The 17,958-nt window shown below is 36.7% G+C and overlaps 1 protein-coding gene across 2 annotated transcripts in view; it reads left to right on the top strand.

Moving 5' to 3' along the window:
• Positions 1-17,958, top strand: part of TTC17 (tetratricopeptide repeat domain 17) — a 63,589-nt gene that overhangs the window by 17,765 nt on the left and 27,866 nt on the right. For both annotated transcript variants that reach the window (XM_064452298.1, XM_064452299.1), the window contains exons 5-16: positions 984-1,115; positions 1,794-1,903; positions 2,192-2,336; positions 2,711-2,850; positions 3,088-3,248; positions 3,569-3,681; positions 5,247-5,387; positions 5,830-5,945; positions 7,089-7,263; positions 7,825-7,902; positions 10,127-10,351; positions 12,521-12,707. In XM_064452298.1, coding sequence (XP_064308368.1) covers positions 984-1,115; positions 1,794-1,903; positions 2,192-2,336; positions 2,711-2,850; positions 3,088-3,248; positions 3,569-3,681; positions 5,247-5,387; positions 5,830-5,945; positions 7,089-7,263; positions 7,825-7,902; positions 10,127-10,351; positions 12,521-12,707 — 1,723 coding nt within the window. The remainder of the gene's footprint in view (positions 1-983; positions 1,116-1,793; positions 1,904-2,191; positions 2,337-2,710; positions 2,851-3,087; positions 3,249-3,568; positions 3,682-5,246; positions 5,388-5,829; positions 5,946-7,088; positions 7,264-7,824; positions 7,903-10,126; positions 10,352-12,520; positions 12,708-17,958) is intronic.

Raw genomic sequence — 17,958 nt, 5'->3', positions numbered from 1 at the left:
ACTGTTTCAGTCTTTTTTTAAACCACAGTTGTGTCCCAATTAAAGCATCTGCTTATAGGAGGACTGTTCATCAGATATAGAGCTCCTGTTTCTCTGTTATTGTTTGCCTTATTTTAGAGGGCATTTTTAGGAAAATGGAGTATTTTGTTTCATAACACACATTTAATTAGTAAAATGGTAGTTTTCATTGGAAATGCTTCTAACTTGTGAATTGTTTCAGTTGAAAATTGAGGAGTGCTGAATAGGGTCATTAAACTATATGAAGATTCAGGGTCAGAAAATTTTTTGCAAGCTTGTTGGTAGCTCCTAACATACTTGAGTGCCTCTTTGGTATCTGAATGCCAAGCCCTAACCCAGAGGATGATGTAATTGTTCTTTATGAGTACAAAGTTCACCTGCTTTAGAAAGGTTACAGTGGAAGTGAGGTGCAAAAATTGTTTTTGTCAAGAGTATTATATAAGCAAATTTTAGTGCTTACATCTTCATATTTATTTTATTACAAGTCTTTAAAATAACTTTTCATCTGCAAATAAGGATTTTCTTATGGACAGAACAGGAACTGAAGCTTTTTAGCTCTATTCCTGGGTCTGGATGTACTTTTGAAAGGAGCAACTTTATGGCTGGGAATGGAAGAAAGAGGAGAGATGTAGGGATACTTTCATAGTGTGTGTGTAACCTGACAAACATGAGTTCCATGCTTCAGCAGTCATTAGTGAAATCAATAGCTGCCAGATAGACAATGCTACCAGAAATTAATTTGTCCTATAGCATTCACAAGCAGAGGCTGCTTTTGGCTGCTTCTAGTGTTTGCCTATCTATAATAATGTGTGTTGTATATCTGTCAAAGGTGACATTATCCTGTCAAGTCCCTAAGATGGTAGGATTGTAAAGCTGTAAATTTTCCTGGTAGTCATGCTTTTGTGTATATTTCTCTACTTTTAGTTAAAGCATCAGCAAATACCTATATTCGATTTTTATTTTAGGGTGTCCAAGAAAGAGTTAATCTTTCTGCACCTTTGTTACCTAAAGAAGATCCAATCTTCACATACCTATCGCGGAGGCTGGGAAGGAGTATAGAGGAAATAGGTCATCGTATTTATGACGGGCTAATGAAGGTATGAAACAGTAATCTCACTGTAAGCACAAAAACAGTGCCAGAAAGGTCTCACAAGATTAGATACGCCTGGTACATGCAGTTGGATCCAGTACTAGTTTTGCACATACACTTTTGGTTTACATTTCGGTTACAACAGGCAGACTAAGAACATTTTCTGCTAGGCAAGCAGAGGTCGGAGAAGGCATCAGCCAAGCCAGTAAATAGATGCTTACTATCATCTTTAATGGTGCATATATTTGTGTGGTCTGGCAAGCCATATTCATTGCTCTGTCAAGGTAATAAGAGCTTTTAAACAAAAATGCAGGTACTTAAAGAACACAGAAGGAACAATAGTACTGAAATATGTATATATTTATTAAATACCTTCCTGAAAAATATAGGAACTCTCATTGAAGTCCAACTAAGCTGCTGATGCTTAAACTACTGTCACTTCTCATTTCATCTCATTTTGGATATTACCCATCTGAAAGGCAGAAGTTCTGTAATACATTTATCTGCTAGTTCATTCTTCCTGAACATTGACAACTATTGCCAAATAGCAGCTTTCCAGAGGAAGAGGATAACTTAGAGCAGGTTTGGTGCTCAGCTTTCCATCCCATAGTAATTAAAGCCCTGATTAACCTTTTAGTTCATGTCTTAGTAGTTAGTACAGTTCATGTGTTTCTCTCTACTGCAGAATTCTTCTTCCTGGGTACTCTATAATATGGCTTCTTTTTACTGGCGAATAAAGAATGAGCCATATCAAGTAGTAGAATGTGCCATGCGTGCCCTTCATTTTTCTTCAAGGTAAGAATTGCTAATAAAGATTTCTTTTCAGATTGCTTTTCTAGTTATCCTAATTAGTAAACAGGTTTTAGTTTCGAAGGCTGAATGTTAAGGAATAATCCATGTTACTTGTTCTTTGTCTTTGTGTGCTATACTAGGCATATAAATAATTTAGACATTTTTCTATCAAATTATGTATTTAATATGTGACTGACAAATGAATGTAGCCTTATGCATGATTCTTACACTGTCTGACCTTCTTTTAATGTCTGTTTTTTCTCTTTTTTTCTTTTCATTTTCTTCTTTTAGGCAAAATAAAGATATTGCACTGGTAAATTTGGCAAATATTCTGCACCGGGCTCACTTCTCTGCAGATGCAGCTATTGTGGTCCATGCAGCTCTGGATTACAGTGACTTCTTTACCAGCTATTACACTTTGGGAAATATATATGCAGTAAATACTATCTTTATTTTCCAATAATTTAGTATTATTTAATCTTTCTGGCTTGACTTGTAATGCTTTACTCTCTTAAAATGTGTCCTGAGTTCCATGTGCATTTCACATTTAATGTTTATGATTCTGTCAAGATACTTTAATCCAAAAGTCTGTCTTTCATCAAAGGATTTTATCAGCACTTGGAAAGAAATTCCAAGGAGATTGTCCTGCAGCCTTTCTTTAGCAGATATAGTGGGCTTGAGTTTCAGAAATCACAGGCTGCATATTACCACAATTTAAAATTTGAGTTAATGACTTCTTTAAAAATTGAATATTTTTTATTAAATATTACTGAACCATGGCTAATTCTCTCTTTCTCTGTCATTCTTCAGATGCTTGGAGAGTACAACCACTCAGTACTGTGTTATGACCATGCTCTACAGGCTAAACCAGGGTTTGAGCAAGCTGTAAAAAGGAAGCATGCTGTCCTGTGTCAGCAAAAACTTGAGCAAAAATTGGAAGCCCAGCATAGGTAACTAAAGAAGCATCCTAGTGGCAATTCATACACTTATATTGTTCTGTTGCAGCAATTACTTACATTTCAAATAGTATAATGATTTTCAGCTTTCTGTAATTTTTTGACTATGCAATAGAATTATTCATAAAAATACTTCAAGACACCCAAAGTTGAAAATGTGCAACACTGGAGGGAAAGCTGATAGTTTAAAAAGCATTCAAAGTAAATCTTTTGTACTGTTGAATTTTCAAGATCACTTCAACGAACATTAAATGAATTGAAGGAATATCAGAAGCAGCATGACCATTACCTTAGGCAACAAGATGTTTTAGACAAGTACAAGCTCATCCAGGAGGAACAGATATTGAGGAACATCATTCACGAGACACAGATGGCAAAAGAAGCTCAATTAGGTACAGATTTTTAGACTTCATGCTCACTATTGCAATGAAGAATTGCACATATTCAGATTAATGTCAGGACATAACTTCTTTATATATTAAGATGGCCCTGAGTTGCTATTGTGTTTTGCTTATTAAAACAAGGGATTGCGATATGTTCTTGATTGGGGGTTTGGTTTTTTTTTTAGTCTTTCAAAGATGGAGTTTCCTCTGTGCTGATTAAATAAATAAAAACGATTGACCAAATTGGGGGTGGAGGGGTTGACTGTATTCTGCCTTTGTCTCCTCGGAAACCTCACTTATAGTAGAAGAAAATGTTTTGTACTCTGCAGGGAACCATCAGATTTGTAGACTGGGCAACCAGCAGCATAGCTTGCACTGCCAGTGGGACCAACCTGTTCGTTATCACCGTGGAGACATTTTTGAAAATGTGGAATATGTTCAGGTTTGTCTGTGAATTAATACCACTGCTTTAAGTTGCATCCCATGTGCTTTATTAGCAAAATTGTTCAATTTTTTGAATCTTGACAAAAGGGGTACATTTTGGGTGTGACCATTATGGTAAGAAATCATTTAGTCTCTTTTCCAGAATGTAAAGTATTTAATGTTAGTTTCTTGTGCTAGTAATACAAGCTAGAACTGTGGATTATAGGAATTAAGAGGGTTTATTGTATAAGACTTTGGTTTACTTAGAAAAGAGAACTATTAGAATTATTTGAATTGAAAAACTTTATCTTACTCCAAAGTCTTAGTTTCCTATGAGTTACCAGCCACTTCTATATTGACTCCTTTGCTTTTTCAACCTGCATGGAACAGCCAAGTATTTCTTTCTAGGAAGTACAAGCATCCTCAGCTGAGGAACTACAGCTTTCTCTTACATGAATATACTACATTTCAGGCATGCTAGCAGGAGCATAATGTTTAATTTTCCACTTTAGTTTCCTTCAGAGAAGACAGGAAAAAGCATTAGGCAGCTAATGTTAATGAAGAGGCAAAGGTTTTCTCAGGAGTTAGTTTTTTCTAATGTACATGTGATATATGGAACAAAGATGATTCTTTAATGGAAAGAATATTCCAACATAACAGCTTAAAAGTGTGCTTAAAATAATATTGAATCAATCACTTATCTCTACAGCCTTAAAATGGGTCATGGTTTCTTTTGTTTGTTACATTGTTGTATGACTCAAGCTATGCAACTTTTGCATGCTCCTTCCAATTTAATCTTTTTTCCTACCAGAAGGAGCACAAAACTGCTGTAAGCAGTTAACAAATAGAAGAGCAGAGCTCAATGGTGTTGAATCTAGTGAGTGCTTCTGCAGCCCAAAAAATAAGGTGTTATCCTGGTTTCATGACTATTTGCTGATTGTACGTCTTGAATTAGACAGTGCACCAAGGAAATCTGATACAGGAACATTCAGAAGTTTTGGAAACAAGGTGTATACTAATACTGAAAATCCAGACACCCGCCCAAGCAGCGCTGCTGCTGTGTTTGAACTACAGATAAAGATTATGGTTTCTTCTATTTTGCAATGTGGAATGTGTTCTGGAGTTTCCCCTTAACTAGCTTAAGAAACAGGAATAATTACTTTTAATTCTTCTATGTTTTCTTCTTGGATGTTCTTCCTATTATAATAATTATAAATTCAGATTATCCAGACAAATTTGCAAGCCGTGAGTCTTAGTAACTCTGACTTGAACTAGAGCTATGCAGTCTAGATAAGTAGATTTTGTTTGTGGTCTGTTAGAAATGTTTGCTTGGTAAGTTTTAGGGGTTTTTTTGTTGATCTGCAGTAGCGCTTTCGTTGATGACTTATTTACAACATGAATATTACTTTTCCATGTTGTGAGTGGATCAGAAGGCTTAAATTTCCTCTTTTTTTCTGCTACACAAATTTCAGCTCATAATTGAGGTTGTACTACATAAATGGTGGGGGGAAAAAAGTAATGTGCAGAAATTCACCCAGTGATATACCACCTCTTTATTAAATATTGTTTTTCTGTTGTTTCTAGTTTGGTGAAGACTCTTCAACTTCTAGTATGACATCTGTGAATTTTGATCTTCATGCAAACCAAAGCGACCATAGCCAGTCCTTGCAGTCTTCCCCTGTTGCTCATTCTATCGTTTCAGTGTGGAGTGTAGAATCCAATAGAGTGAGTGAAGAGGATAAACTTTGCCCTTTCAAAGAGGAGTTGTGAAAGAGTGAATCCTGTCCTTGTTTATGTGAAAATTCTTAGCATTTGGGCTACAGTTTTGATGTGTGGCAGCACTGGAGAATGTGGCATTCTGTATTTCTTCAACATATAAGCATCTCTAGTTTCTCTGTACCAGTTTCCGGTAATTTGAAACTCTGCTGCAGTGCACACGGGGTTGTTCTTAGCTACCTTTGTAAACATCTGCTGCAAATAAAGCAGTACAGCTGAGTAAAGATAGAAAACAGAATTGCTGATGATCCAGAAAAGATGGGAAAATGATAGTTTTAAAGATATCTGCTCTTTTTTCCTCCAGACCATTCCTCTTGTTCTCATTAGTTTGTTAATTAGAATATTAAAAATGGTGAGAAAATAATAAAAAAATAGTTCCTTTCCCCATTAGGACAAACAGCATATTCTTTGGCCTCAGCGATCGGAGTGCATGAAATCTTTCCCCAAAATTCCTGATCCAGAAGAACTGCCAACTTATTTCTTGCCTCCAGAAAATAGGGGATTCAGGCAAGTGTTGATTTTTAAAAATCATATTTGTAATTTTTTACACTAATGTCTTAATGAGTATTTTATTTCTGGAGAAGATGGGTGCAATTAGTAATCAACAGCACAGATGTGTTTGGACCTCTTTCTCTGGGCGTTCCACAGAAGGAGGGTGTTTTTCATTATTGTCATCTTTGCTGTAACTGTAACAGATAAAATTTCACAGTGATTCTTCCCTGACTGTTAGTACAAGGTGATTATATGAAATATCTACAGTATTACTAAAAGAATGAGGGTTTAAGCACACACCTGAATATCTTGGAGAGTATGTTTTTTTAAAAAAGACCTTGAGAGAGAGAATGAGGTATCTATTAATAACTACAGTTAACTGCTGTACATTGCGTACATCCTCTTAACTTTAGTTATGATAACAGAAAATTGTGAAGACCAGAAAATACTAGAAAAGGATTAGGAGTGGGAAGCCCTGGCTCGTTCCTTTGGGACAGATTTAGAAAACCAGCTTAGTTGTAGAATAGTCAGTAATATTTGTAATTACATAGGGTAAAATACACGTGTCTATGTTGCAATAACTACATTACATAGATCACTGTAATTTCATTATATCCTACTCACTTATCGTTATAATAATGATTAGTAAGAAGGCTGTATTCTTCTAGTCTGTATGATTTTAGTATTAAGCATGTATTAAAGCAAAGATTCTCATCCACAAATGTCCTGAAGCTTCCTGTGAAAAACAACACTGTTCAACTTAGGCAGATTATCTGTGAAGAACATTCTATCTCTTGATATCTTTTTAAACTGAAGTTTGATTTCAAAACTTCAACATGTACTTTTTCACTTACCTGTGTAGTCCTAAACTTCGTACAATCCTTACTAGCATAATATGATAACTTTCTGTGTCTTATCTCTACTGAATTGTCCATGATTTACAGATATTCTGTGCTTAAAAATGTAAAGCAAAGACCTTATTTATTAATGACTTTTCAGAGGGGGGGATGGTTCTTGAACTCTCTTGGTTTGCAACTCATGTCTTGTGTCAGTCTACAGTGTGAGGCTTGTCAGTTTGTATATTTCTGGTTCTTACGTTTATAGATCAGCAGCACGCAGCACATGCTATTAATGTGTCTTGCTTCTCCTTATTGCTAGAGTCCAGCCAATCCTGAGTATCCCAAGAGATACTGTCAGGCATGGAGAAACCCAGGCACCAGACTGTTCTTCCATTACTGATGCTCGTAACAATGAATCTCTAAATATACTGGTTAAGGAACTAGACAGTAATCTAGATTTGACATTCAAGATGCCAGATGATCAAGCAAGACAAGTAAGAGACATTTACTCGTTGGTTCTCTTCTCTTTTAAAGTTGTCCTCTTTATTGCCTTAATCTTACGCGGAACATGAAAGACTCTGATATTTAAAAGATTACTTGATGTCACAAGCCAATCAGTACTGCCAAAGAAGAGGAGCAGGTGCTTTCTAATAGGGCCGGAGAAAGGGAGAACTTGTCAGTCAGCATAAGACTTGTTGTCTGACTTCTTTCAAACGCTGATCAAAAGCGCACAGAATAGGAAACTGAATTTACTATCTAAAATTATGGCTTTCTTTTAAAAATTCTAACAGTCACGTGACATGATTCACCTTCTTGGGGGTTCCAATAACTACTGTATTCTACCAAGTTGGTAACTTCAGGCTGAGATTAGTCCTTCATATTGCTTTCTGGAAATTGGCTGCTTTAATTGTTACATGTTCACATCATGTGTTCAAAACAAATATTCTTCCCCCCCCCAAGGGAAGACTTAGGGAAGTGAGACTTGAATGACTCATGTAGATATATACTGTAAAATTTATTCAGTTGTTTAAAAAAAAATAATCTTTTTTGTCCAGGTTTTGCATTCTCGTATCAACAATCAAACTATTACCCAGGCGAATATAGGAGCGTTTCTAGATCACGCCATGAAAAAGGTATGTCAAAAACTGTAGCGTGAGATAAGTTCCAAATTCTTATTTGAGGCTTGTTTCTATACTTCTAAAGAAGTCAGTCAGTGATATGCAAGAAATAAGCTTATTTGCTGCCTGTAACTGAGATGAAACTAACTTAAAAATCCATGTTTACAAGTAAAGCACAAACACATAGAGAAGTGCCCCTTTAATTTAGTTTAGTGTGGACCAAATAGCCCTGTAGTTACTTGTTCTTGATGTGACTGCAGAACATGGAGCAGCAATATATTAGCTAATCCTGTTAGCGTTTGCTTAACTGAGAGAAATAGCTTGAAAACTATTCCTTCATCTTTCATCCTGCCTTTTGCTCTTCCTCTTCCCCACTACTACCCCCACCCCCCTTTGAAAGAAACCAACCCTCTGTCAATCTTCTGTTAGGATAATTAGCACTCTGGGGCAAAGAATGTACATCTGCATAAGACCCTGTGGGAATGCCACCTCCATCTTGCGTGGGGTGTTTGAGAGTCATCACAAGTCAAATGACAGGAAGCATTGAGATAGAGGTTGACTCTTTTTGATGTGTGAAGCTGATATTTCTCAAATTAACCCTCTTGTACAAATTGTGTCAAGGCAGTGTATGTATGTATTTGTTAGTCTAAGATAAGTACAGTTTACTGTGTGCATCTGTCTTACCCAGAAGAAAAAATAACAGTAGGAGTTGGTTCCTATTACTGGGCGGTTCAGAACAGCCCTATACGTGTCTAATGTCTTACTGTTGCAGTGCATAGGTATTTTGGTTTTAACTAGTATTCTGTTGCCTTCATGCTAAAAGTCTGAACTGCTTGTCATTTAGATGCTGATACAAGAATACTGCTGTGTCATGCCTGTTCTGCTAATGATAAACTTTCTAGAGCAGGAGTGCCACAGTTGGCACTCATTGTATTGGGAAAGATAAAGTGCTAGTAACTTGCTGAGGATTTAAAGAAAGGTCATTAAAATCTGTGTATAGAGTGTAATTCAGTGAGGAGTTTGGTGTGAATACCATGCAAGTAATGTTATGTACGTGCATTGCAACATAGAGGTGATAAATACTCCTACGATTATAGATTATGTAAGGTACCCCAAACAAAGAGGTAAAATATCCTATTGATATATTCCAGTTCATGTTGAGCCATAGGTAGAGTCCTCCTGAATAAGGTTGTTCTTAAAATGTGGAAGAAAATCTTTGCACTGATTAACTTTTTCAACACAGTATTACTGTAATGCCAGCTGTATTGCATTAATACAATACTACTGTTAAGATCCTTATCTGTTTCACTTCTTTAATCCTAGCTGCATGTTTCCTACTCATGCATGCATTTGGGCTTCAGGCATGTAGGTTGGATTGGACATTAATTTCAGTTGTTGCTTTTATACTTTAAGCTCTTTGTAGAATTGGGTAACATGGAATGCTGAAAATATTAAAAACTAGAATTTAAGTGTTTCTAAACCATTTCAGACCGCTCCGTCTGAAAGTGGGTGTTTTACATAGCCCTGTTCACTTGTCAGTATTATAAAGTTTTGCTATTTCTCCTCTAGGAAATACTATGTTTTCCGAGCACTAGTGTGCTTGGTTTTTTTCTGTTACAGGTGAAAGAGGAGGAAGGAACATTCACAGTGTATCTGACACTTCCTCCATTCTTACACCTGCTCTCGCTTGCTATTTTATAATCTTTAAGCGGGATCTAATGTATCACTTACCAACTTTCATAAGACAAATAAAAAAAACAACTCTGAAGCCTTAAATTGACAGGAAATCTTGATCTTGGACATAGGACCTGGAATCACATCTAACTACAATTTAAAGGCTGCCTGACCTTCAAATTGTAACATTTCTACATAGATCTGTATTCATGTAATTTTAAGACTCTGAAGTGGCTCACAAATATTGCTTCCTGAAGCAAGCTAACTATTATCACTTGCATATTTTAAGTGATTTTGTGGTCATGATATAAGACAGTCATATGAGTAGAGTGTGAGCAACAGCTGCTACTAAATTACAGTTCAGACTGTTAGTGGTGTCAATTTGAGTAGAGCAGATTGAATAATCTGCTAGCAGTCACAGCAAAGTGTAATTTGTATCTAGTTAATAAGGTAGTACACAAGGGTGAGTTGTGTTTGTTTGTTTCTTACCAAAGAGCAGGCAATTCTGTCTTCCTGAGACACCTCTTTGTGGGTGTTTTCATCCTTTTCCCTGACTCTCCTATAGCCGGAAGATCCTCTATGGCTTGTGCTTAATGAAGCTGGATTGTTCTGGCGTGCAGTTGGAAATAGCACCTTTGCTATCACCTGTTTGCAAAAAGCATTTAATTTGGCTCCACATGAGTATCAGGACATCCCTCTGGTGAATCTTGCTAACCTCTTGATTCATTATGGTCTTCATTTGGATGCCAGCAGGCTCCTGCTAAAGGCTTTGGCCATCAATGCCTCTGAGGTAAGATGATGGGTTTTTGTATTTGTTCAGTGGTGAATGACCTTTCCTTCATTATTTTCTAAATACGCGTTACTTACTTGTGCTTACTTACCTATGCATGCAGTTCAACTTCCAGCTTGTGATTTGCAACAGATTGTAATTTTCATTTAAATTCTTAATCATACTGGGGATGATGTTGGTTGCTGAGAATACTAACATCTAGAGCAGAAGTTCTAAAATAGATGACAGACTTCTTGTCTCCCAAAATCTGTATTATCAGCAGTGGCTCCAAGGAACCTAATTCCCGTGTTCTGGCAACATTTTAATCTAAAACAGAGATCCATAATGCTGTCAGCATTGTCTCTTGATTTTTAAAACCCTTAAAGTAGCACATATGGCGCCAAGCTCTTTGGCTGCACTCTTTCTGTGCCACTTGACCTTTTTATCTGTACTGTTTTATTTGTCCCTAGATTCCATCTATATACCCAGAGGAAAAGCTGTATTCTAGTTGTTTTTGTGACTTTACTTCCAACCATAGATTCAAAACAGTTTTTTGTATTTCTGAATGATAATATTACAAATATTTTGTAGGTTGTCACCTATAACACATAGGAAGTTTCTGTATAAACTGTTTATGAAAGGAAGCCAGAGGGGGCGGGACACCTTTTGTCCAGCAAGTAAATTTGGTCTTCTGTTTGAGATGCTTCAGTAAGAAGTTCAAGTGACTGTCCTGTGCTTCTACCTCTGTAGTTAGATAAACAGAGAGCTTAAACCTGCCCACCTAGTACATACTGCCCACCTAGGTCATCTAGTACATAAAAAAAGCTAAAAACAGAATAAGCTTTTTCAATATAGCATTCAGGAACAATTTTGCAATTGTTGGAAAGGAATCTAGCCCATTTGGGTGTCAGGTAAGAGTGCGAAAGCAACCACAGAAAGAACTATGCTTGAATGATGTGCCTTAAGAGCAACACTTGAAAGCACAGCCTTGGAGGGGAGGAGCTTAGGGATCCTTAGGACCATGCTGTGTGAGTAGGGCTTATCTTCAAAAATATTGGCAAGTCCTACCTTGTTACAATAATGCCTCCTCCTGTTTTTTTTTGGTTTGTTTTCTTCCAGGAATTCTCAGTCCTATAATACCCATTGCATCAAAAAATGTGGCAGGAGAATTTCTACTCGAATAGGATTTTTTGGAATATAATGGAAAGTAAATACCAATTAAAATTAATTACAGCTACAGGGAGTGAAGGATGTGCTGTCTTAGCAAAAGCTTTAAAAAAAAAAATCCTGTTGCTCAGCTTGCACCTTTATCTGAATGGTGTTTAATAATACAAGCTAAGATGAGTTTGAAAATTTTAAGCTACTGATCAGTCTCCACATTTTCAGATAATGAATGTAAAATTATTTCAGTGGAAAAATGACTACTAGGTTACAATATTATAGTCATTATTCTAGGATTATACTGTTAATTGCAGCAAATTGTGTAAATGAAAGACTTTTCAGTCAAGAAACAAAATGTAATGCTTTACTATGTGTCTGTATTCAAGTGCTAATTAAATTTTACCCAGTGAAAAAGGTGTTTCTAATTAATACTTAAAAAAAACCCAAACATATTTTAGGGAGACTAGTTTAAAGCGGTGGACAAAAATATTAAGTTTTATAAAAAGTTGAAAGTAAACATAAATGTATACCCCCAAGCTAGTGTGACATTGGTGTTTTCAGTAGCCTAGTTCTGCTCAAGTAAATCATGAACACTCTTGACAAATGAAATATATCGGTCCTGCTAGAACACTAGTAATGTTTTTACATTTTTGCTCACTTTTAGTAATTCTAAAATGTCTTCAAGCATTTAAGTTTAGTTCTTTGTTACTCTGTGCAGTAAACATTACGTTTATCATGGGTTATAAGTGAGTACTTAATGCTTCATTTCAGCTTGTGTGTATTTAACAGCTTTTTTTCATCGTAGGAAGATGGAATTCTGAACACAACCTTATGTCAAAACAGCTTTTGTTTAGTACCAATGGATCAAGCTGTTAGTTCTCCATTCTAAGAATAGGCAGTCCCTATTTAAGAAGTTTTCTAAATTCTTTCCAGCCAAATTTGAGAGGCTACGGATTGACAGGGGCTTTTCCTAGTTGGCTTCAATTTTAAACAGTGAATATAATTATGCTGTTTCTTTTTTCTTTGCAGCCCCTGACTTTTTTGAGCCTAGGAAATGCGTACCTGGCTCTGAACAACATAAGTGGAGCCCTGCAGGCTTTCAGACATGCCATGGATTTGACAACCAAGTGCTTGGAGTGTGAAAGCAGCCTGAAGATGATCCGCTGTTTGCAGTTTTATCCTTTTCTGTACAACGTCACCTCTTCTGTGTGCAGTGGTAAGCAACTGCTGAAAGATGGACAACAAGTGAAATAGTGTCTGTTTGCCTTGGGTGTTGCACCTGAAATTCATGATTGCTATACTTTTTTTCCCAAGGATCCTTCCTTATGCTTTATGGTGCTTTCTCCCTATAAGGACCAAGGTTGAGGCACTGCTTTTAATGGAAAAGTTACAATCCATTAAGAAGGGCTTGGGGATAACTTCTTAAATATCTAGAAGGCTGCCACTGAGTGCAAATTACTTCCTGAGTGTATCGGTAATACCTTAACAGCCTCACTAATTCACCTCTCTTACCAGTAAATGAGGAATGCTGGATCCAGTATTTATGGGAGTGCACAGCTACTACTGCTAGGCTACTCAACAGCCCCTTTGTACATCCCTTCAGATTTTATTGTCAGATGGATATGTTTTCTTAAAGCGGAAAAATTTGGTGAAGAGCAGTTTACTTTTAATTCATTCCCTTTCAGTGTGTTCAGTACTTTGGATGTCATTTTCTAGTGTTCTGTCTTTACAGAATAGACTATATTGTGTCAATATTGTTTATATGGGGTCTGTGGTCACAGCTCTTAACCCTCAAAAAAATCTAAGAAGAATGACTTTGAACCTAATCTCTGCCCAAAAAATATTTTAAAATATTTCAGGTAGAATGCTTTGTTGTCCTTAGTGACTACTTGTATTTAAAAAACCCGATAAATAGCTTTTGGAGATAGTCTTTCATTTCAGTGAATCCCACTGAATGTTTCAAGTATTTTGTCTGTACCTGCATATGGCTAATATGCTGCTCATGAGCAGTCTTGAACGTTTATTAATACATTTTGTAATCCCTTCTCTCTCATATTGTTACTAAGGTATCTTTCTAATCTTCCCTTTGTTTTTAAATTAAAACCTCACATGACAGAAGTGCTTTTGATTTTTAGTATTACTAGGACTTCCTCTAAATTATCTTTTTTTAATTCCCTCTCCAATGGAAATGCATGGAGAAACCTACTCTGTTTTAGAATCTAGAATTACAGTGTCTAAACATAGACTAGAGGCAATCACCTCCTAGTGCAATATGGATGATGCCATTGTAGATGAAATTCCAGGACTATGCTATTAGAATAATACTATCTTTTACAGCCTTAGGTGTTTTTGCTCTGATTGACATCGGTTGTACAGAGAAATTAATGTTGTTTGGCTAAATGTAGTGTGGTAAGTGGTATTATGGCCCAACTGATAGGTATCTTACCGCCTTCCTTAATGTCAACTCTTAAACTGGGACCTTTCATTAAATCTCTTAACATCAGATTGCTCTTCTTTTAAAAATCTCAGCAGATACTGTAACAGCAGTGGAACTTGCACATTTCATCACAAGAGATACTTTCAGTATTCTGGAAAAAAAAATTGGTGTGGTTTGTGGTTTTTTTTTTTACTGAAATCTTTTAAAAATGGCTTTAACTCTCAAGGTTAAAGTTCTGCCAGTCAAACCTTAATGATAGCCCCTCTATTTTGATGTTAAGCAGAAAGTAGAATCATAGAATGTGCTGAGTTGGAAGGAACCCACAAGGATCATCGAGTCCAACCCCAAATTCACACCATGTCTCTGAGGGCATTGTCCAACTGCTTCTTGAATAACATCAGGCTTGGCGCCGTGACTGCCTCCCTGGGGAGCCTGTTCCAGTGCTCCACCACCCTCTGGGTGAAGAACCTTTTCCTAATATCTAACCTAAACCTCCCCTGGCACATCTTCCTGCCATTCCAACGGGTCCTGTCACTAAAGAGAAGAGATCAGTGCCTGCCCCTCCTCTTCCCCTTGTGAGGAAGCTGCAGACTGTGATGAAGTCTGCCTTCAGCCTCCTCTTCTCCAGGCTGAACAAACCAAGTGACTTTAGCCACTCCTCAAATGGCATCTCCTTAAAAGTATATTTGCAGAACTGAGATGGTAATGAGCAATGGCTGTATTTGAACCCCAAAGTGATCTTTTACATTTGTCTTTTCTTCTGTATGCTTTTCTTCCTTAAACTTCTCATAATAGTTAAAAATATACTCCTCTGGTTTGGCTGATTGTTGGCTGCTGTTTGTATTGATTCCTGATCCAGGATGTTCATTTTAAGGTCAACTGTTGCTGCATATTCTGTTTAGGAAGTTTGTGGTTCTTGAATGTGAGGAGAAACCTGTATCAACAGCACTTATGAGAAAAGTGTTATCTTTCTTTTTGCTAGCTTGGCCGCAGGTTAACAAAGTGAAGGTGAATATATTAATCTGGTACACTGGGGTTGTTTTTGTTGGTTAAGGAATCTGTAAAGCTGCTAAATCAAAAGAGAGCTGAATATGCCTTAGCATGTTGATTTGCTCATTAAATTTTAGTATTCCAGTATTTAAGTATTTTACTCTATAATTTTGCCTTTTTCTGTGCCTCTTCCTGTCTTGATACTTCCTTCTTTTTCATTTCAATTTATAATACCTTTTAAGTCATCCTTTGTCTGAGTGCAAGAAACCTGAAAGCGTGAACCTGACTAATGGTGTAAATGTTCATTGTACATTCTTGTGCAGAGTACAAAATAAACATACTGATTAATTAAACCTTGATGATGATTTGTGGTTTAAGTCAAAAGTCAGAATTCAGAAATGGAAAAGTAGATTTGCCTATCTTATTTTCATAAGGTTTGGGGAAATATTTTCCCCCCCTCCGCTATAAACTTCAGCTGACTTGAAGGGAACCATGACAGGCTGTATGAAAGTGAGGTGTCTCCAAAACCAGAATTATTTCACAAGTTCATACCCAGAAAACACACTCTGCGCTTAGAAGTATCCCAAAATTTTGGGAGTCTTCTGTTCATTCTTCAGTCCAAAGAAAACAATTGAAGAGTTTGTAAGTTTTTTATTTTGACCTTACATACATAACGCAATAGTATATACAATTATTCAACCACTACACAGAACCTAGAAAATGCAAACTCTATTTAGATGCTAATATTTGGCATTACCTGTTGCACTTAAAGCATTTGTTAAAATATTAATATCATGTAGACTTAGAAGATTCACAAAGGAACATAATCTGCTCTTGTTTGGCTCCATGAAAGACTGGAAGGCACGTTTTGATGACAAGATGCAAACTGAACACTACTTTCACACAGCTTTTTGAATGGGACTTCAGGTACAGAGCTAACGCAGCACATTTGTAAATGCATGGATTAAATGTATGCTTGGCAATCCCAGTATCACTAGTTAGTTACTTGAGATTTTCACAGCCTTTCAGATTGTGTGTGGCTGCTTGGGGACATCTGATATTGAATTTAGTTTGGCCTTTTGTTGGCACTGGATGGTATGTCATAACTATTTATAACCTTTGAGATGAATATGGTATGCTGAAAAATTTACCAAGATATTGGAATGTCAAATGTTATGTCTGGTTTAATATCTTGTTTTGATAAACATTCTTTCAGTGTTTCTGAAAGTAACAGCAGTAGGGCTGCCTGGGCTTTGGGTTGTGGGCCCATGCGATAGCTGTGGTTTTGCTTTGCCTGTCAAAAGCCTCTATTCACAGCAACTGAACTAACTAGTGAGGCAAAAGAATTCCCTGCTCTGCTGCCATGAGTCATCCACAGAATCCAACAAATGATCAGTGAGAGTTATATGCTAGCATGGGATGCAATATGGGATCATAAATGTGAATTTATAGTCTGATCTTTGATTACAGTATGTGCCTAGTGTATATTTCAATCAGGTTAAATAGGAATTTTCTCAAGCATGTTGGGACATTTGCTGTTAGCACAGGACTTTGGAAGTGTGATACACTAATGCTGACTTGTTGAATGCTTGCTTATATGCTCCTGTCTGTACTGCTGCCTGGTACTTTTTTCTTTTTCTAACTTACCTCTCTGTTCTAGATAGACATTTATATTTTAAACCCAAGTCACTTCACTCATGTGAGAAGAAGAATTAAAAACCTGAGACCAACACTTTTCTATTTAACTTTTGCCTCCTATATTGAAGTTTATAAAATGTTTGTTTTCATTGTAAAAGCACTGCTAAATCTGCAAAGGTTTCTGATGTGGTTCTTTTCTTATGGAGGAGAGGTGTATGAGGTGTCCAAAATTTAGTATATCTACATCACCTATGACATGTATTACAGGCAGCAGCGAGAGGTCAGCAACTAAAATGGATACTACACAGCAACAGTGCTGCAGTGGTACATATGCCTCCATGACTTGTACCAACAGCCCACATACAGCCTCATTCCCAAATAACTGAGAAAATGGTCAGAAGACGTTGTTGTTATGGGATTATCCTGTGGTTGTCCTTCTAGAGGTGACTTGGCGGTATTAAGGGCATTGCTACTGAATGATCAACTGTTATGTTACTGGCAAGTCAGTTCCTGAAGCATGTTAAGTAGCAGAGCCATTACGTTGCCTCACAGATACCTGAGCAGCCATATCTGACACACAAATAACAGGACTGAGAAACTTGCATAACAAGTGTAAAAAACTTAATGTCAAACACATGGTCAACTCTGAGCTGCAGAAATGAGATACTTTAGCTTTGTGCTGCACATTAAGCTAGTAGAGAAAGCCAGTGTTATTTTTGTCTGATATTGAAATGGTGCATTGCCAGGATTTGTTTTGCCTACATTTATGGCTTAAAGAATTACAAGTAGCTTTTATCATGTGATACAGTCTGTAGAGGAATATCTAACTAATGCCTAAGGGATTGTGGCTGATGTGAACATTCAGGTGTTATCAAGCCTTATGAAAAAGGTTACAGTATACTAGAAGCATATTTTTAGTGTGATGGTCAGCTGGTTGTTGAAGCATGCTGATTTGTTAATTGCTGTTGCCTTATGTGTTTAAAGAGAATTACTGCTGGACAAGCAGAAGTCATTTGTACTCATTATGTATTTATCTGACTGTAGGCATCTCCCTTGGACTGACAGTTCCAATTCATTATGAGCTCATGCATTTCACATTCTTTTAGACAAGATCAAAATTCAAAATCTTAAAATTTATTAATAGTCTGGTATTCAAAACATGAAGCACAGCTTGTTTCAAGCTTCAAGTTGTTTTCCTCTCGCTGTTTTTCATTTCTTGGCAGGGTAGTGCTTTTTCAAAAAGCTTTGTGCTGTTCTGTTGGAAGTAGAGGCAGTGTGAGTACATTATGAATATATGTGCATGCCATCAAGATGACTGAATGCTTTTATGTAGTGAGTGTGTATGTTTGTGAAAGTAAAGCATACTTCCTAACTTTATGACTTAGTTCTGTAATAAGCAATA

The sequence above is a fragment of the Phalacrocorax carbo genome, chromosome 5 (genome assembly GCF_963921805.1).
Source record: "Phalacrocorax carbo chromosome 5, bPhaCar2.1, whole genome shotgun sequence".
In the NCBI taxonomy this organism is placed as follows: Eukaryota; Metazoa; Chordata; class Aves; order Suliformes; family Phalacrocoracidae; genus Phalacrocorax; species Phalacrocorax carbo.
This window is presented reverse-complemented; position numbering and strand designations above follow the sequence as displayed.